At 42.1% G+C, this 13,989-nt stretch overlaps 1 protein-coding gene across 2 annotated transcripts in view; it reads left to right on the top strand.

The window, feature by feature from the left end:
- The window catches only part of CHM (CHM Rab escort protein), a 71,169-nt gene extending 66,079 nt beyond the window's left edge, over positions 1-5,090 (top strand). Inside the window, exons 14-15 of one of the 2 annotated variants that reach the window (XM_026674675.2) lie at positions 3,334-3,503; positions 4,366-5,090. In XM_026674675.2, coding sequence (XP_026530460.1) covers positions 3,334-3,503; positions 4,366-4,551 — 356 coding nt within the window. In that variant the 3' untranslated portion in view covers positions 4,552-5,090. Of the gene's footprint in view, positions 1-651; positions 2,051-3,333; positions 3,504-4,365 lie in introns of those variants that run through there. The other variant, XM_087972086.1, reaches the window with a different exon arrangement.
- Positions 5,091-13,989: the final 8,899 nt, after the last annotated feature.

The following is a 13,989-nucleotide window of genomic DNA, read 5'->3' as shown; positions in this document are numbered from 1 at the left end:
GAAGAAGAGAAGAAAAGGAAGAAGGAGGAAGAAGAAGGAAGAATAAGAAGAAGAGGAGGAGGAGGAGGAAGGAAGAGGAAGAAGTAGTTTTCTACTTCTCTATTGTCACTAGCAGAGAGTTGAAACAAACCTTGCTAGATCCTTTGCTTCAAACAGAGCTTCTTAAACTTAATTTTCTAACTTTTACTGCGCTCAAGAACTAGCAGAGCCCAAACAGAAGGGGGGAACCCAGGCTGCCTCTGAACATCGCCTTCCCTTGTCTTTCCTCCCGGCTTTCCCCCCCCCTTCTTTCTTAGCATTAATCTTAATGTTTAAAATGGTCTAGTTTTGAAGTGATGTATTGTTTAGAAGCTGCCCGGAGTTCGTTTCAGAGGAGGCCTCCGACCAGAAGAGTCCTCAGGTGCACTGAGGCACTGAGAAGGTAGTTTTCACTGACACATAGGCCTTTTTATCATCAAGATGAGGTAGTAGTCGTATTTTAATTAAAATGTCAGAACAAATACTGTTGGAGTTATTGAAAATGAATCACCAGATAAAGCGAGCACTGGGCCATGGCAGGTCACAGAAGCAAAGTCACCTAAAGGAAGAGGACTTTATTCATTTCCCTGCCTAAATTATGAAGAAGTAACTTTTTTTTTTCTTTTTAAATAGGAGCAGTAGGAACTTTTAATAATATTTGAGAAAAGGCCCCATTCTCTCCTGGCGGACGGTCCCTCCCACACAATACGAGAAGAAATGAACTATTATTTTTGGGAACAGTTGTTTGAAGATTACAGGCGACAATTTATTTGCGGGCACAGATAAGACTGTGGATAATCTCCCTTGTTGACGCCTGGATGCTCTGCCCCACCTACCTTTAAAAAAAGAAAGAAAAACGTAATCATCATCATTATCATGGTGGTAGTAGTAGTAGAAGTAGTAGTAGTAGTAGTAAGATACTTGGTTGATACCTAGGATGCTGTCAGCATCCCGTATCAACCATCAAAGCCAGTTGATGATATTTGTGATACATTTTTAAATGTTCAGTTGACTGAGTTTCACATTTAAGGAATAAAAGTTAATAATAATAATAAGGGACGCGGTGGCTCAGTGGCTAAGATGCTGAGCTTGTCTATCAGAAAGGTCGGCAGTTTGGTGGTTTGAATCCCTAGCGCTGCGTAACGGAGCGAGCTCCCATTACTCGTCCCAACTTCTGCCAACCTAGCAGTTCGAAAGCATGTTAAAAAAATGCAAGTAGAAAAATAGGGACCCCTTTGGTGGGAAGGTAACCGCGTTCCGTGCGCCTTCAGCGTTTAGTCATGCCGGCCACATGACCACAGAGAAATCTTTGGACAGCGTTGGCTCTTCAGCTTTGTAACGGAGATGAGCACCAGTGCCCCCTAGAGCCGCAAACGACTAGCACGTATGTGCGAGGTGAACCTTTACCTTTTATTGGCATTGACAAATTCGCCATCAGTCAATTGCAGAAGGCAGCTTTCCTTGGAACTGCTTCCATCTTGTGACGATATCTGTAACACCATCAAACATCGAGGTTTGCCTGTCCCAGGTCCTTTGTAAGGACTCGATAGGTAGACAAAAATGCCAAACCCAGTCTGAACATCTGGCTGACTGTGCAAGGATCAATAATAATAATAATATAATAATAATATATTAATTATTCATAAATAATAAATATCTCTAATACCATCAGGCAACCTCTACCTATCTCATGTCTTTGGGAAGAACATATGGATAGATGGATAGAAATGCCAAATTTCGTCTAAAGACCTAAATGGCAATGTGACCAATCGTCATCCTTGTAATAGGCGCCTTTGGTGCCATCCTTAAACAACTGGAGCACCATCTGGTCGCCATTGACAAAAATCACCATCGGTCAGTTGCAAAAGGCAGTTTTGTTCGGATCCATTTACATCCTGCAACGATACTTTTTAACAGCACCAAACATCCACACCTGCCCATTCTAGGGAAGGACTCGATAGACGTAGGGGGAAAAAAAGCCAAATCCAGTCTGAACACCTGGCTGGCTGTGCGACGAACCATAATCATGAGGGGGACAAAAAAAAAAAAGCCAGGAATCTGAGTTGTTGCAAAACAAAGAAGCCGTCTCTTCTTTGGGGCCTTGCAAAGTTCCTCCCGAGACGGCGGAAAACGTTAGTGGACTACAATAATTTAGCTCGTCTTCTGATAAACAGAAGTTCTCAAGCTGGCTCTGCCCACTGCGAGAAGGTCCTTCAGGGCAGCCAATTTGTGTGTGTAATCTCTTTAAATTCCATATTATTCTTCTGTCCCATAAAGCAACCTCTGATGTGGCTCAATGCCAGGTCGCGGCCCTTTGGGAACCAGGCCACCCGAGCAACAAGCAAGTGGGTGCACGCACAAATCTCCATTTGCACAAGTTGGGACTCTTTAGAAAGAGTGCAGAGAAGAGCAACCAAGAGGATTAGGGGACTCTTCCTGGCGATGAATAGTTTCAGGAACTGGGCATGGCTAGTCTAGTGAAGAGAAGGAGAGCAGAGGCCCTGCTATAGAGAATGAAGAAAACAAACCCAAAAAGCTAAGGAAATCCTAAGTTGCATTAACACAGGGATACAATCAAGATCAAGGGAAGTACTAATACCACTCTATAAAGCCTTAGTAAGACCACACCTAAGAGTACTGCATCCAGTTTTGGCCACCGCACTATAAAGAAGATGTTGAGACTCTAGAAAGAGAGCAGAGAAGAGCAACCAGGAGGATTAGGGGACTGGAGGCTAAAACATACAATGAACGGTTGCACGTACTCAGTATGGCTAGTCTAGGGAAGAGAAGGACCAGGGGAGACAGGATAGTAGTCTTCCAATATTGGAGGGGCTGCCACAGAGAGGAGGAAGGGGTCAAGCTATTTTCTAAAGTGCTTGTTGGCCAGACAAGGAATAATGGATGGAAACTGATCAAGGAGAGATTCAACCTGGAAATAAGGAGAAATTTTCTGATAGAACAATCAACCAATGGAAGAGAAGTTGCCTTCAGAAGTTGTGGGAGCTTCATCACTGGAAGCTTTCAAGAAGAAACTGGGCTGCCGTCTGTCAGCAATGGTGTAGGGTCTCCTGCTTGGGTGGGGGGTTGGACTAAATGACCTACAAGGTCCCTTCCAACTCTGTTAAGTGGCAGGCACGTGTGGGAAAACACACCCTCCCCCGGTCTCCCCTTATCGGTCCACAGAGTCGGAAACGTTCTCTACCTTCTTCCTTTAAAGAGAATCCCCAGTGCTTTGCTTTTCACATTTTGCTGAATTCTTCTAAGTTTCAGTTCCTTTGAAAGCTGAACGCTAAGACAGTTGCCTTGTGGTTTCAGAAGGGGAAGAGGAAGAGGAAGGAGCCAAACCACAGGTTCTCTGGTCCTTGTATTTCAACATGAGGGATTCCTCCAGCCTTGACCGGTCTTCGTATGACAGTTTGCCCTCCAACATGTATATTTGTTCTGGGCCAGATGGGGCACTAGGGAATGACTGTGCTGTCAAACAGGTAAATCGTTCACTTTTCTGGGTAAAGTAGGAATGTAGATGACTAAGGCAAGCCACTTCTCTCAGGCCCAACAGATATCAGGTATTATTATTATTTTTTTTGGGGGGGGGGGGGAGAAACAGATATCAGGTATTTTTTTTGGGGGGGGGGAGAAAAAACCTGAATACTAATTTAAAATACCTTGTATGCCTATTCCCTTGCCTGCATTGTTTAAGAATGAATGGTGACTAGATTCTTTGTGGTTTCACAACTTGAAAACTTTACTTGTGTGCTCATACAGAACCACGTATTAATGAAGCTTCAAGCATATTTATATGCTCTGAGCCAATTTCTAGTTTAAAAACTATCCATGTTATAGTATGGGGAAAGATCAAAATTTCCCTTTGACTCTCCTCCATTTGATATCAATTGGATTTAAAGTCTATGGCATTGTGTTCATACACCTTTATATTCATGTTCCCTGTCTTTTTAACACAGAGGTGAGCTACTTATAGCCCAGGGTCTGTAAGTAACTCACTTAAAATCTTCTGCTGACAGTGTATTCAGGTAAAAACTATCCGGCAGCCTAGGAGGGAAGAGAAAGTATGGGAGGGTGGAAGGAAGGAAGGAAGGAAGGAAGGAAGGAAGGAAGGAAGGAAGGAAGGAAGGAAGGAAGGAAGGAAGGAAGGAGAAAGAGAGGGGTCAAAGCATCTGGATGATAAATTGCATTGGCCACCCTCTGTTGTAAAACCCGTATGATAACAATCTATTTGTGATTTGATAAAATAACAATATTACACAGGAGGGGACCCAGATAAAAATGAAATATTGCCAAGAAGCCCCCCCGAGACTTCCAAAATAATATATATTGGCTTTCCAACAGGCCGAAGCCATCTTTCAAGAGATGTTCCCCAGTGAAGAATTCTGCCCCCCGCCTCCAAATCCAGAAGACATCATCTACGATGGAGATGGAACTCAGCCAGAGGACCCTGGGTTCAGCAACCCATCCGAAGGCAAGGCGGAGAAGCTGCCTGAGAAGAACCTTGAAGAACAACCTCCTGAGGAATGAGGCGGCAACAAGGCCAGAATTGAAGCCACGTGGCTCCAAGGCTCTGAGCAGAGTTCCAACAGTTGTCATGCATCATGTGTCACTCCAAGGAATTTGGGTGGGGCCTTTGCCGAGTTGGTTTAATAGACTGAATTGAGCTGGGACTATGAAGGGCCCTTCCAGTCATTGGGTTAAAAAAAGTATTACATGCTTGACTCATTTCTCCTAGAAATCCATGTCAATATCTTGTAAAATAAGGCTTTGCCAAAATTCAGTGGATTAGGCCGGTTGGCCAAAGTCAACAGTAGCTCCATATGTCATTCGGCTTGTTTTCAAAAGAAAGGCAAACGGATTCCCACTTCCCCAATCGCCTCTTGTTGGGAACATATGTCTTCTGTTATGGCACAAATTCTTCTTCCTGAAAGGAACACTTTCCAATATTACAACGGTTGCCCATTCAGCTTGCTGTACAGAATAATATCTGAAGTGGCTTTAAAACTCACTGTCTTAAAACTCAGTCAAATTGCATAATAAAGCAGATAGCGTAGCTTTCTTGGAAAGGGTGGAGTGGATTGCATTTTTAAACATTCAAACACCCGTGTATTAAATTTGCTACTGGCCAGTTTTGAACTGTTTACAAAAAGAGTATTCTAGAACCATTGTGGATTTCTCCTTTTTATGAATTGCATACATACAAATATGCCCAAAAAGGACAACTTGGTTTGGGGAAAAGAAAGGAGGACAAGCAAAGCATGTTCAACAGGTACGGCTCAAAAGGTGTATACTACTACTTTTTTTTTTTTTTTTCAAATGAGTCATTTATCTGTAGGATAATTAATCATGTTAAAGAAAGATAAGGTTAATTGAATTTTTTAACGAGTGCCGGTGTTATCCTTCAAGCCCATTGAAGTTCATTCAATATTCACACCTTTTTATTCCCCTGCTGCTGAAGTGATCCAGTGGAAAATGAATCCTTTTAAGCTACAGTTAGAAAATAAAAACTGTATTGATGAGCAAATGTCTTGAGGAAGGCCTTGGCACACACCTTGGCTGAGGGAGGTGGTGACACCACCTGTAGGGTACCACCCAGTGGTGGGATTCAATTTTTTTTTTTACTACTGGTTCTGTAGGCGTGGCATGGTGGAAGGCTACTGCAAAATCCCCATTCCCTCCCCACCCCACTAACCTGCTTTCCAGCTCCGTTCTCCTGTGCAGGGCAACCAAAGAAGAACCAGCCGATCAGCTGGGACTCAATGGGAGGCGGAGAATAGATGGGGGCGGGGCCAGTCAGAGGTGGGATTGGTCGGTTCTCTGAACAACTCAAAATTTCCACTACCGGTTCTCCAGAACCGGTCAGAACCTTCCGAATACGGTAGTCAAGTAACTTCATATAAATAGTTGTTGACTTGCAACGAGTCACCTAACAACAGGCCGACCTGCTTATAACCTGGATTCGAAGTTCCCGTGGTCCAGGCTCCTCCCCTCCCCTGCAGTCACATGACCCAACTTTGGGCATTGAGCAACTGGGACGCATGACGATTTGCAACATTCACCGTCACGTGACCTCGTTTTGTGATGGTTTTTTTGCCCAAACCTGGCATTTCCTTCAGGTTTTCAAGCAAAAACTTGCACCCATAGTGAACTATTGGTTTCCTTAATGACTTACCACGTTTGCTTAACTGTGGCAGCCGCTTTACAACAGAGGCTCCATTATGGGCATAAGTGGAGAACGATGCGTCCCTCTGCATAAATGATGGCCATGAATCGCGCACTTCAAAAGAGCCCCTGGAACTGAAATTGATCCTTTTTTTTTTTTGGAAGCAGCTCCTGAACATCCATAAATCCGTAAAGCATGAATATTCTCGTCCCTTATTTTGTCGCAAGCCTTGGAGGAATCGGGATGACACGGCGGCCTGCCAATTTAATGATATAATAATGTATCGATAATCTAAATTTTACACTGCATTTCACAGGAAATCGGAGGCGGCAGCAGCAGCAGCATCTCTGTTTGCACGCACACCGCTCTTAATGCACACACGTGCAATTCCAACCACACGCACGCTGATCGCTTCCGCGGCCGATTCCAGCAACCCTGAGTTAGCCTCTGATTTCCGAAACCCATCCCAAAGTTGTTCAAAGCGAATTGTGGCAGCCTCTTTTATGTCTTTCAGGGCAGTGTAGCTGTCGCAGGCGTATTAACAAAACAATTCATGTACACAATGACTTTAAGGAACACGTTGGCTTGTCTGTGCTAGGAAGATCGTATTTTTAAAGGCTGAAGCAGGGAAGATTTTTCTCCCCGCTTTCTCTCCTCCTTTCCCAGAGGTGAGGATCTCTCTCCGTGTAACGTGGCGTACAAGCTGAAGATTGCCTCTCCTATTGAATTATATAATGAAAAATCAATCCGTTTAATGGTTGACAAACTTTGACATTCAAATAAAAATGTTCCTGGCATTTTCATCAGCAACCTGTTGGCAAAAATTAGGTGCAGTGACTTTAATTTATGCAATAGGAAATCTCTGCCAAAACATGGTACAAATGGCTGTATAATGAGGTAATAACAACTACAAAGGGAGGCAGCAATAAAAAAAAAGAGAGTACTACTCAAAGCTAGGTTACCTTAAGTGTTGTTTTTTAATTTTATTTTTATAAATTTTCATTCATAAACATTTTTGAATAACAGTGCATTGGCAGAGCATTATTTACAAACAAAACATGACCAACAATCTAATAGCACTGGTAATGGTATAATAATGGTACCAAGAGTATAACCAAGAGAATTGATCCAGGTTTCTTCTTACATTAATTTAATTACATTTTTATCAATTACTACATTTATATTTCTCTACCTCTTTACTTTCACTATATATAATATTAACCTTCATAATCTTACTTTCTCTAATTTCTACCTCTTTTCTCTATTCATAGAATTTATTTTCCATGTCCGAAAGTATTCTGAATCATCTTTGTCTTTAATTTTTAAAGTTAATTATCCATTTCAGCACAGTCCCAAATTTTCCTAATTATAACGTCATCTGGTGGGGTATTCATATTTTTCCAGTATTTAGCAAATGTAATTCTTGCTGCCGTTAATATGTGTAACACTAAGTATGTGGTCACTTGTCATAACCCTCTGATAGTATACCTAAAAGGCACATTTCTGGTTTAAAATCAATATTTTGTTCAGTTATCGTTTCCAGCCATTTATGTATATTCTCCCAATATTTTCTTGCTTTATTGCATGTCCACCACATATGGTAATAGGTGCCTACGACCCGGTTGCATTTCCAACATTTAGCAGATAGGTTGCTGAACATTTTCACCAAATGGTAAATGCCACCTGTAAAACATCTTTTAAAGATTTTCTTTGTAAGCTGAGGCCATAGTCATTTTGTAATTTCTGTCCCAAAGTTTTTGCCAGTTCTCTAATTCTATATTATAGGCAAAGTTTTTTGCCCAGACAATTGTTTCTTTGACTATTTCTTCCTCCATTTTATAGTTCAGTAAATAATTGTATATATTTTTTTGATCAACTACAAGACCAAGGGGTTAGCTTGGTGGCCATATTTTCTAATTCAGTCAAGATTTGAGAAAGATGTTGGAACATGGGGTGTAATTAAAGAACCTACAGCATTGGATAAAATTTTAATGGGGAAAGTTACCTTAGTTTTTAAGGGATTATAATTTCCCAGCTCTTATCATATGAAAAACTATTTCCCTTCCTACTGCTTTCTTTACAACTCTTATTCTAAAAGCAATTTCTCAGACATAGATGTATGCATATATCATATACACACATACACATGTGTATGCATACATATACATACACATGCATGCCCTCAAGAAAGGAAAGGAGAGAGAGAAGAAAGGGAAGGAAAAAAGAAAACAGGAATTTTGAATTAAGTTGAAAATGAAACAAGGAAAAATGTCTTTGCAAAAACTTTGGGGAAATCCAAGAACATCCTTTTATACAGCTGTCTTGTCAAGGATTAGTCAGGCTTTCCATGCAATTGGAGTAGATGCCTATTTAAAACTGAACTCTTGTGGAGCTTCCTTCGACCCAGGCCAAGTCTTTTTTGCTGAAGACTGCAGCCTTTCGAAGTCATAATTTAGAAACCAAAATAAAGGATGGATCCTGACAGCTGCGTTCCTTCTCTCCACCAAAGCTTGCTTTCTCAGCATCAAAACTCCCACGCGTTTGCAGTCCCCATCTTGTGTCAGCAGCAAAAATGGAAGGATTCTCTTGTCACCTGTCCTGCAGTCAGCAGAATGGAGAAAAGAATAGAGAGAAAGCCACCCCAAAGATGCAGAAAACGTCCTTTCAGCATTAACGTAAATATCAAGATGATTTACCAGCTTGGGGGCTTCTTGGCTTTCGTCTCGGCTTCCGAGGCTTTCCTTCATCAAGATTTTTACTCATGTAGATATCTTCCCTCTCTACTGCTGGTTTGCAAAGCTCCTCAAGCAAACAAGAAAGTTGCCACCAGCTTTTACATCCAGCAATGGGAGCTCTGGGTAGAATGTGGCTTCCGTTGGGTTGATCTGAATGTGGCTTCCGTTGGGTTGATTCTGGGTAGAATGTGGCTTCCGTTGGGTTGATCTACTTCAAACTTGGAGAAGTCAAGACAGCGATAGCACTTAGACGTATATACTGCTTCATGGTGCATTTACAGCCCCCTCATCCTATCGCCCCCAACAATCTGGGTCCTCATTTTACAAACCTCGGAAGGATGGAAGGCTGAGTCAACCTTGAGCTGGTCAGGATCGAACTGTTGGCAGTGGGCAGAATTACCTGCAGTACTGCATTCTAACCACTGGGAAGGAAGGAAGGAAGGAAGGAAGGAGGGAAGGAAGGAAAGGCAATAGCTATTGCACTTAGACTAGGGTCTTCAAACTTGACAACTTTTAAGACTTGTGGACTTCAACTCCCAGAATTCCTCCTCCAGTCATGTTGGCTTAGGCATTCTAAGAGTTGAAGTCCACAAGTCTTAAACTTGCCAAGTTTGAAAGACCCTTGACCTAGACTTATATACCGCTTCACAGAGTCATTATATTCCCGCCAACAATCTGGGTCCTCATTTGACCCACCTCAGAAGGATGGAAGGCTGAGTCAACCTTGAGCCTGGTGAGATTCGAACTGCCAAATTGTAGGCAGCTGGCAGTCAGCAGAAGTAGCCTGCAGTGCTGCACTATAACCACTGCGCCACCGTGGCTCTTTTCTGTTGTGTTCTTCAAGATGGTGGCTGTAGGTCGCCCATTTTGGAGGAGGATCTTCCTATCTTTCAGAGATGGACACTTTTCCCCCCAATGGAAAACTACCTTTGCAAGAGAAAACCCATTGGCAGGAGATGCTTAATGGGCAATGTATGGAGAGAACTATGCACCATGTGCTCAGAACATCAGGACTTATTTTGTTTTTATCATGATGGAAGAAATGAAACAGTTGCCATTCCCGTTCATCAAAGTCGGTTGAGATCAGGACAAAAGAAAAGGAAATTGATTCAGTTCATTGAAATACATGAAAAACATTAACTGTAGATCATATGATTAGTTCTGCGATATTTAAACATCCCTCATCTGGTCTCATTAAGAATTAGAATTCAATGATTTGCAGAGGCTTGATGAATTACATTTGGACTTAAAAGGTTGAGCATCCCCAATTAAAAACAAGTTTCAGTGATTTTTCCATAAGTCTTCTAATCTCTCTTCCCTTCAGTGCTGCCTCCTAATAAAATGGCTAACTCCATAGACAAGAGATGGAACTGTCAATAGATTATATTCATGAAAGACTTATCCATTACATAGGACTGTGGGTGATGACCAATAAGTGGATTGAGTTAAAATCTAGCACCAAAGCTATTAAGAACACAGAACAGAGAAAAACAAGGTTGGAAGGGACCTTGGAGGTCTTCTAGTCCAACCCCCTGCCCCCTGCCCATACATACATACATACATACATACATACATACATACATACATACATATAAAATGTCCCTAAGAAGCTGTCAAACCGGTCAGTCCTGGAGGAGATCAACCTTAACTGCTCCTTAGAAGGCCAGATCCTGAAGATGAAACTCAAAGACTTTGGCCACCTCATGAGAAGGAAGGAATCGCTGGAGAAGAGGGAACGATTGAGGGTAAAAGAAGAAGAAGGGGACGGCAGAGAATGAGGTGGCTGGATGGCGTCACTGAAGCAGTCGGCGTGAACTTAAATGGACTCCAGGGGATGGTAGAGGACAGAAAGGCCTGGAGGAACATTGTCCATAGGGTCGCGATGGGTCAGACATGACTTTGCAACTAATAACAACAACAAAGAAGCTGTGATGATGTCATTTGCCTTGTGACATCATTGCACTAATGATACCATGTGACATAATTTGTATTAGTCACAACACAACTGATGCAAATTACATAACTGTGCAATGACATGATTTGTATGCTATTGCTTCATTTCCCACACATTAAATATAGATATGTTTGTATGCGTACATTTATATACAGTTGTACTCAAGTATTAAATGTGTTTATGTTTCACATTACCTTGCAAGGATAGTAGGCTTGCATTCTGACATGAGATAGCTATTATGGGATACAATAGTACCCTATTGAACTGGATACGACTGCTGTTTTAAAGTTAAAATGAAAAACGCATATTGAAATTTTTCTTTGCAAACCACAGATGTAAATTGATCGCTGGATGATTAAGGAGAATTGAAAGGTCTCCTGATCAAACTCTCATTCTTGTAACTAATAAGCTGCAATTGTCTGGATTCATGCACATACTTCTAAAATGTACAAAACATCAGGGCTGGATTGACACAACAAGCCAAATCCAAACCAACTAGACCACATTGAGGCTTAGTGCAATGTTTAAGCCCTGGCATTGAATAAAATCGATGAATGGGATGCTTGGAGGAGGAGGAGGGGGAGGCCATTTAGCCCAATCCCTTATCCAACACAAGTCCATGGGCTACCACAAGATCTTCAACTTCTAATTGGAGGCCTTCAATGAAAAGGACCCTGCTGTCTTCTCTATTGCACTCTGAAACAGCTCTTCCATTAGAGAGTTGGCCACCTAAAACCAGCTTCTTAGCCATTTTCATCCATGCTTCTAGGCCAGGGGTCGGCAACCTTAAACACTCAAAGAACCATTTGGACCTGTTTCCCACAGAAAAGAAAACACCGGGAGCCATGAAACCCTTTTGACATCTAAAATGAAGATAACACTGCATATATTGTTTTTTTTTTAACCTTTATGCTATGTATTAAAAAAGACCTATAGTATTTATGAAATAAAAAGCTGAACTTAAATTATTCACCTGCAGCAAACCAAAAATGCCGTCTGCTTCTGCGTGCAGTCATCCTCAATAAATTGTGCGCTGGTGGGTGTTGCACATTGGCAGCTTATGAAGGGGCGTGCATAAGCGCACAATTGTGCCTACCATCCCTGTCCTGTTGTCCCCAATTATTAGTTCCTATTTCATGTATTTAAACTTATGTTTATTCTTATTTCTATTATATTGTAAGCATTTGACTAAATAAATAAAATAAATAAATATTTTGAGTGACGGGGAGACGCAGCAAAGTTGTTCTGACCAAGGCTTCTGAGACCGTAATTAAGCACACGCTTAGTTAAAACAGCTCTTGTTTTATTTCAACGCTGGGAATTATGTTCATTCCCAGCCTGTAATGAGTCCCAAATAGCCCCTCAAGATAAGCACCCACCTTTCTCTCCTTTGAATTGCTGCCAACAACTAAAGTGCTAAATGAACTATAAAAAACCAACCAAAGTACAAAGTCCATACAGAGCTTCAAGGTTTAATCTGAACAGAGCGAACGACTTTGCTTCCTGCAAAGGTTTCTTCACCTTTGCCTATCCTTTATACCTTTTGGGAGGGGCAATCACCTCCCTGCCTTACTCCTGAGTCACCCCTTTTGTTTCAGCTGCTCTTTGCCTTCTAGCAGCTCTGCACACACGCGCACTGGGAACAGGCTCCCCTGGTTCCTCTTCCTCGCTGCTGCCAGACTCCAAAGGCTCCAAAGGCAGCACCCCACTCCCAGATGGTCCTGGCCCCATCTCTGCATCGGACACAGGACCCTCATCCGAGTCCTCTTCAGACTCCCTGACTGGTCCCCGTTCTTCCCCACTGTCCGAGTCCGCTGCCATCTCCATAGGCTGCCAGCGAACCACAACAAAAGCGGTGAAAGAGCCATATGCAGCTCCAGGGCCGCGGGTTGCTGACCTCTGTTCTAGACCAAGAGTATCCAAACATGGCAAAAGTAAGACTTGTGGACTTCAACGTGGGGAATTCTGGGAGCTGAAGTTGCCAAATTTAGAGAGCTTTGGTCTAGACAAACAGCCAAGAATGGAACAATGGGACACATTTTCAGAAGGCAAAGGATCCTGAACCCAACTCACATTTTTCCCAGGTTGAGATCCCCCCAAATACTTCGAGGATTTAAGGTCCCCAGATCCAAACATTGCTTCCAGTCCCTCAGGCTCTTCATCGGCCAACCGTGGCTCGAATGAGCATCTGGACAAGGGGGAAACTCATTAATGCAAGGGAGATGTCCGCTCCATGGTGATAAGGAGCCGCCTTCCAAAAGCAGCGAGGAAATGAATGGTTGTGTAGCCAAGGCCAGGAGTGGAGCCTGCACGCCAAAAGATGAAAAGAAACAATTGAATAGCTGCCTCATTCACTGGAGACCATCTATCCTTAGGCCTGACAGGCAGGTCTATACGACAGTTGGAAGAGAGAGAGATTCCCATTGTGCAATTCAGCAAGATTTCATGGAACACGGCCCCCACGCCTGTTGGCTTTGTAGTAAAATGAAAGTAGCAGGTAACTTCCTAAACCGGGTGAGAGAAACATCTGGTTATCTTGGTTGAGCATCAGACAGTCTCATTCTCCAAACTTTTTCAAATAAAGCCTCTTTTTTTGGGGAAAAAAAAAAGAATTCTAAGTATCCGTAGTAACAATCCCTTAAACTATACTTTCTTTCAACTCTCTTCAAATTTATTTCCTTTGTCCTATCACAAGCTTTGGATTTGGGCTTCTATTTGAAATCAAACTACTATTGCTTAATAGTGACCCCTGCTGGGAAATGTTTAAAAGAGGTCTCTTTCTTTTTAAATGTTGAGTCCTGTGAATTCAGGCTGTGCCAAAACTTCCGTTGTAAACTTTACTTAGTTCTTCAGTTACAATCTACTGTCTGAATCAACTTGAAAATCTGATGGGCTTTAGTAAATTGAATAGAATCTTCCTAGGTTTTTATTTTGAATGACAAATTTACGTAAATACTACTATTGCTACTAGTGTTATAAACACAGTATGGTCAATGAAAGGCTGTTGGAAATGTGTGGTTGATCTATTTTTGGAAAAGGCAATATTTTCTACTATCCAATACACAGCAATGTGTGTGTTACTCTGGTTGAGATTTCACGATATCTTGCAATAT

Source organism: Notechis scutatus, chromosome 10, assembly GCF_049901735.1.
Source record: "Notechis scutatus isolate UNSWTSFEM ecotype Mainland chromosome 10, rNotScu1.2, whole genome shotgun sequence".
NCBI lineage: Eukaryota > Metazoa > Chordata > Lepidosauria > Squamata > Elapidae > Notechis > Notechis scutatus.
This window is presented reverse-complemented; position numbering and strand designations above follow the sequence as displayed.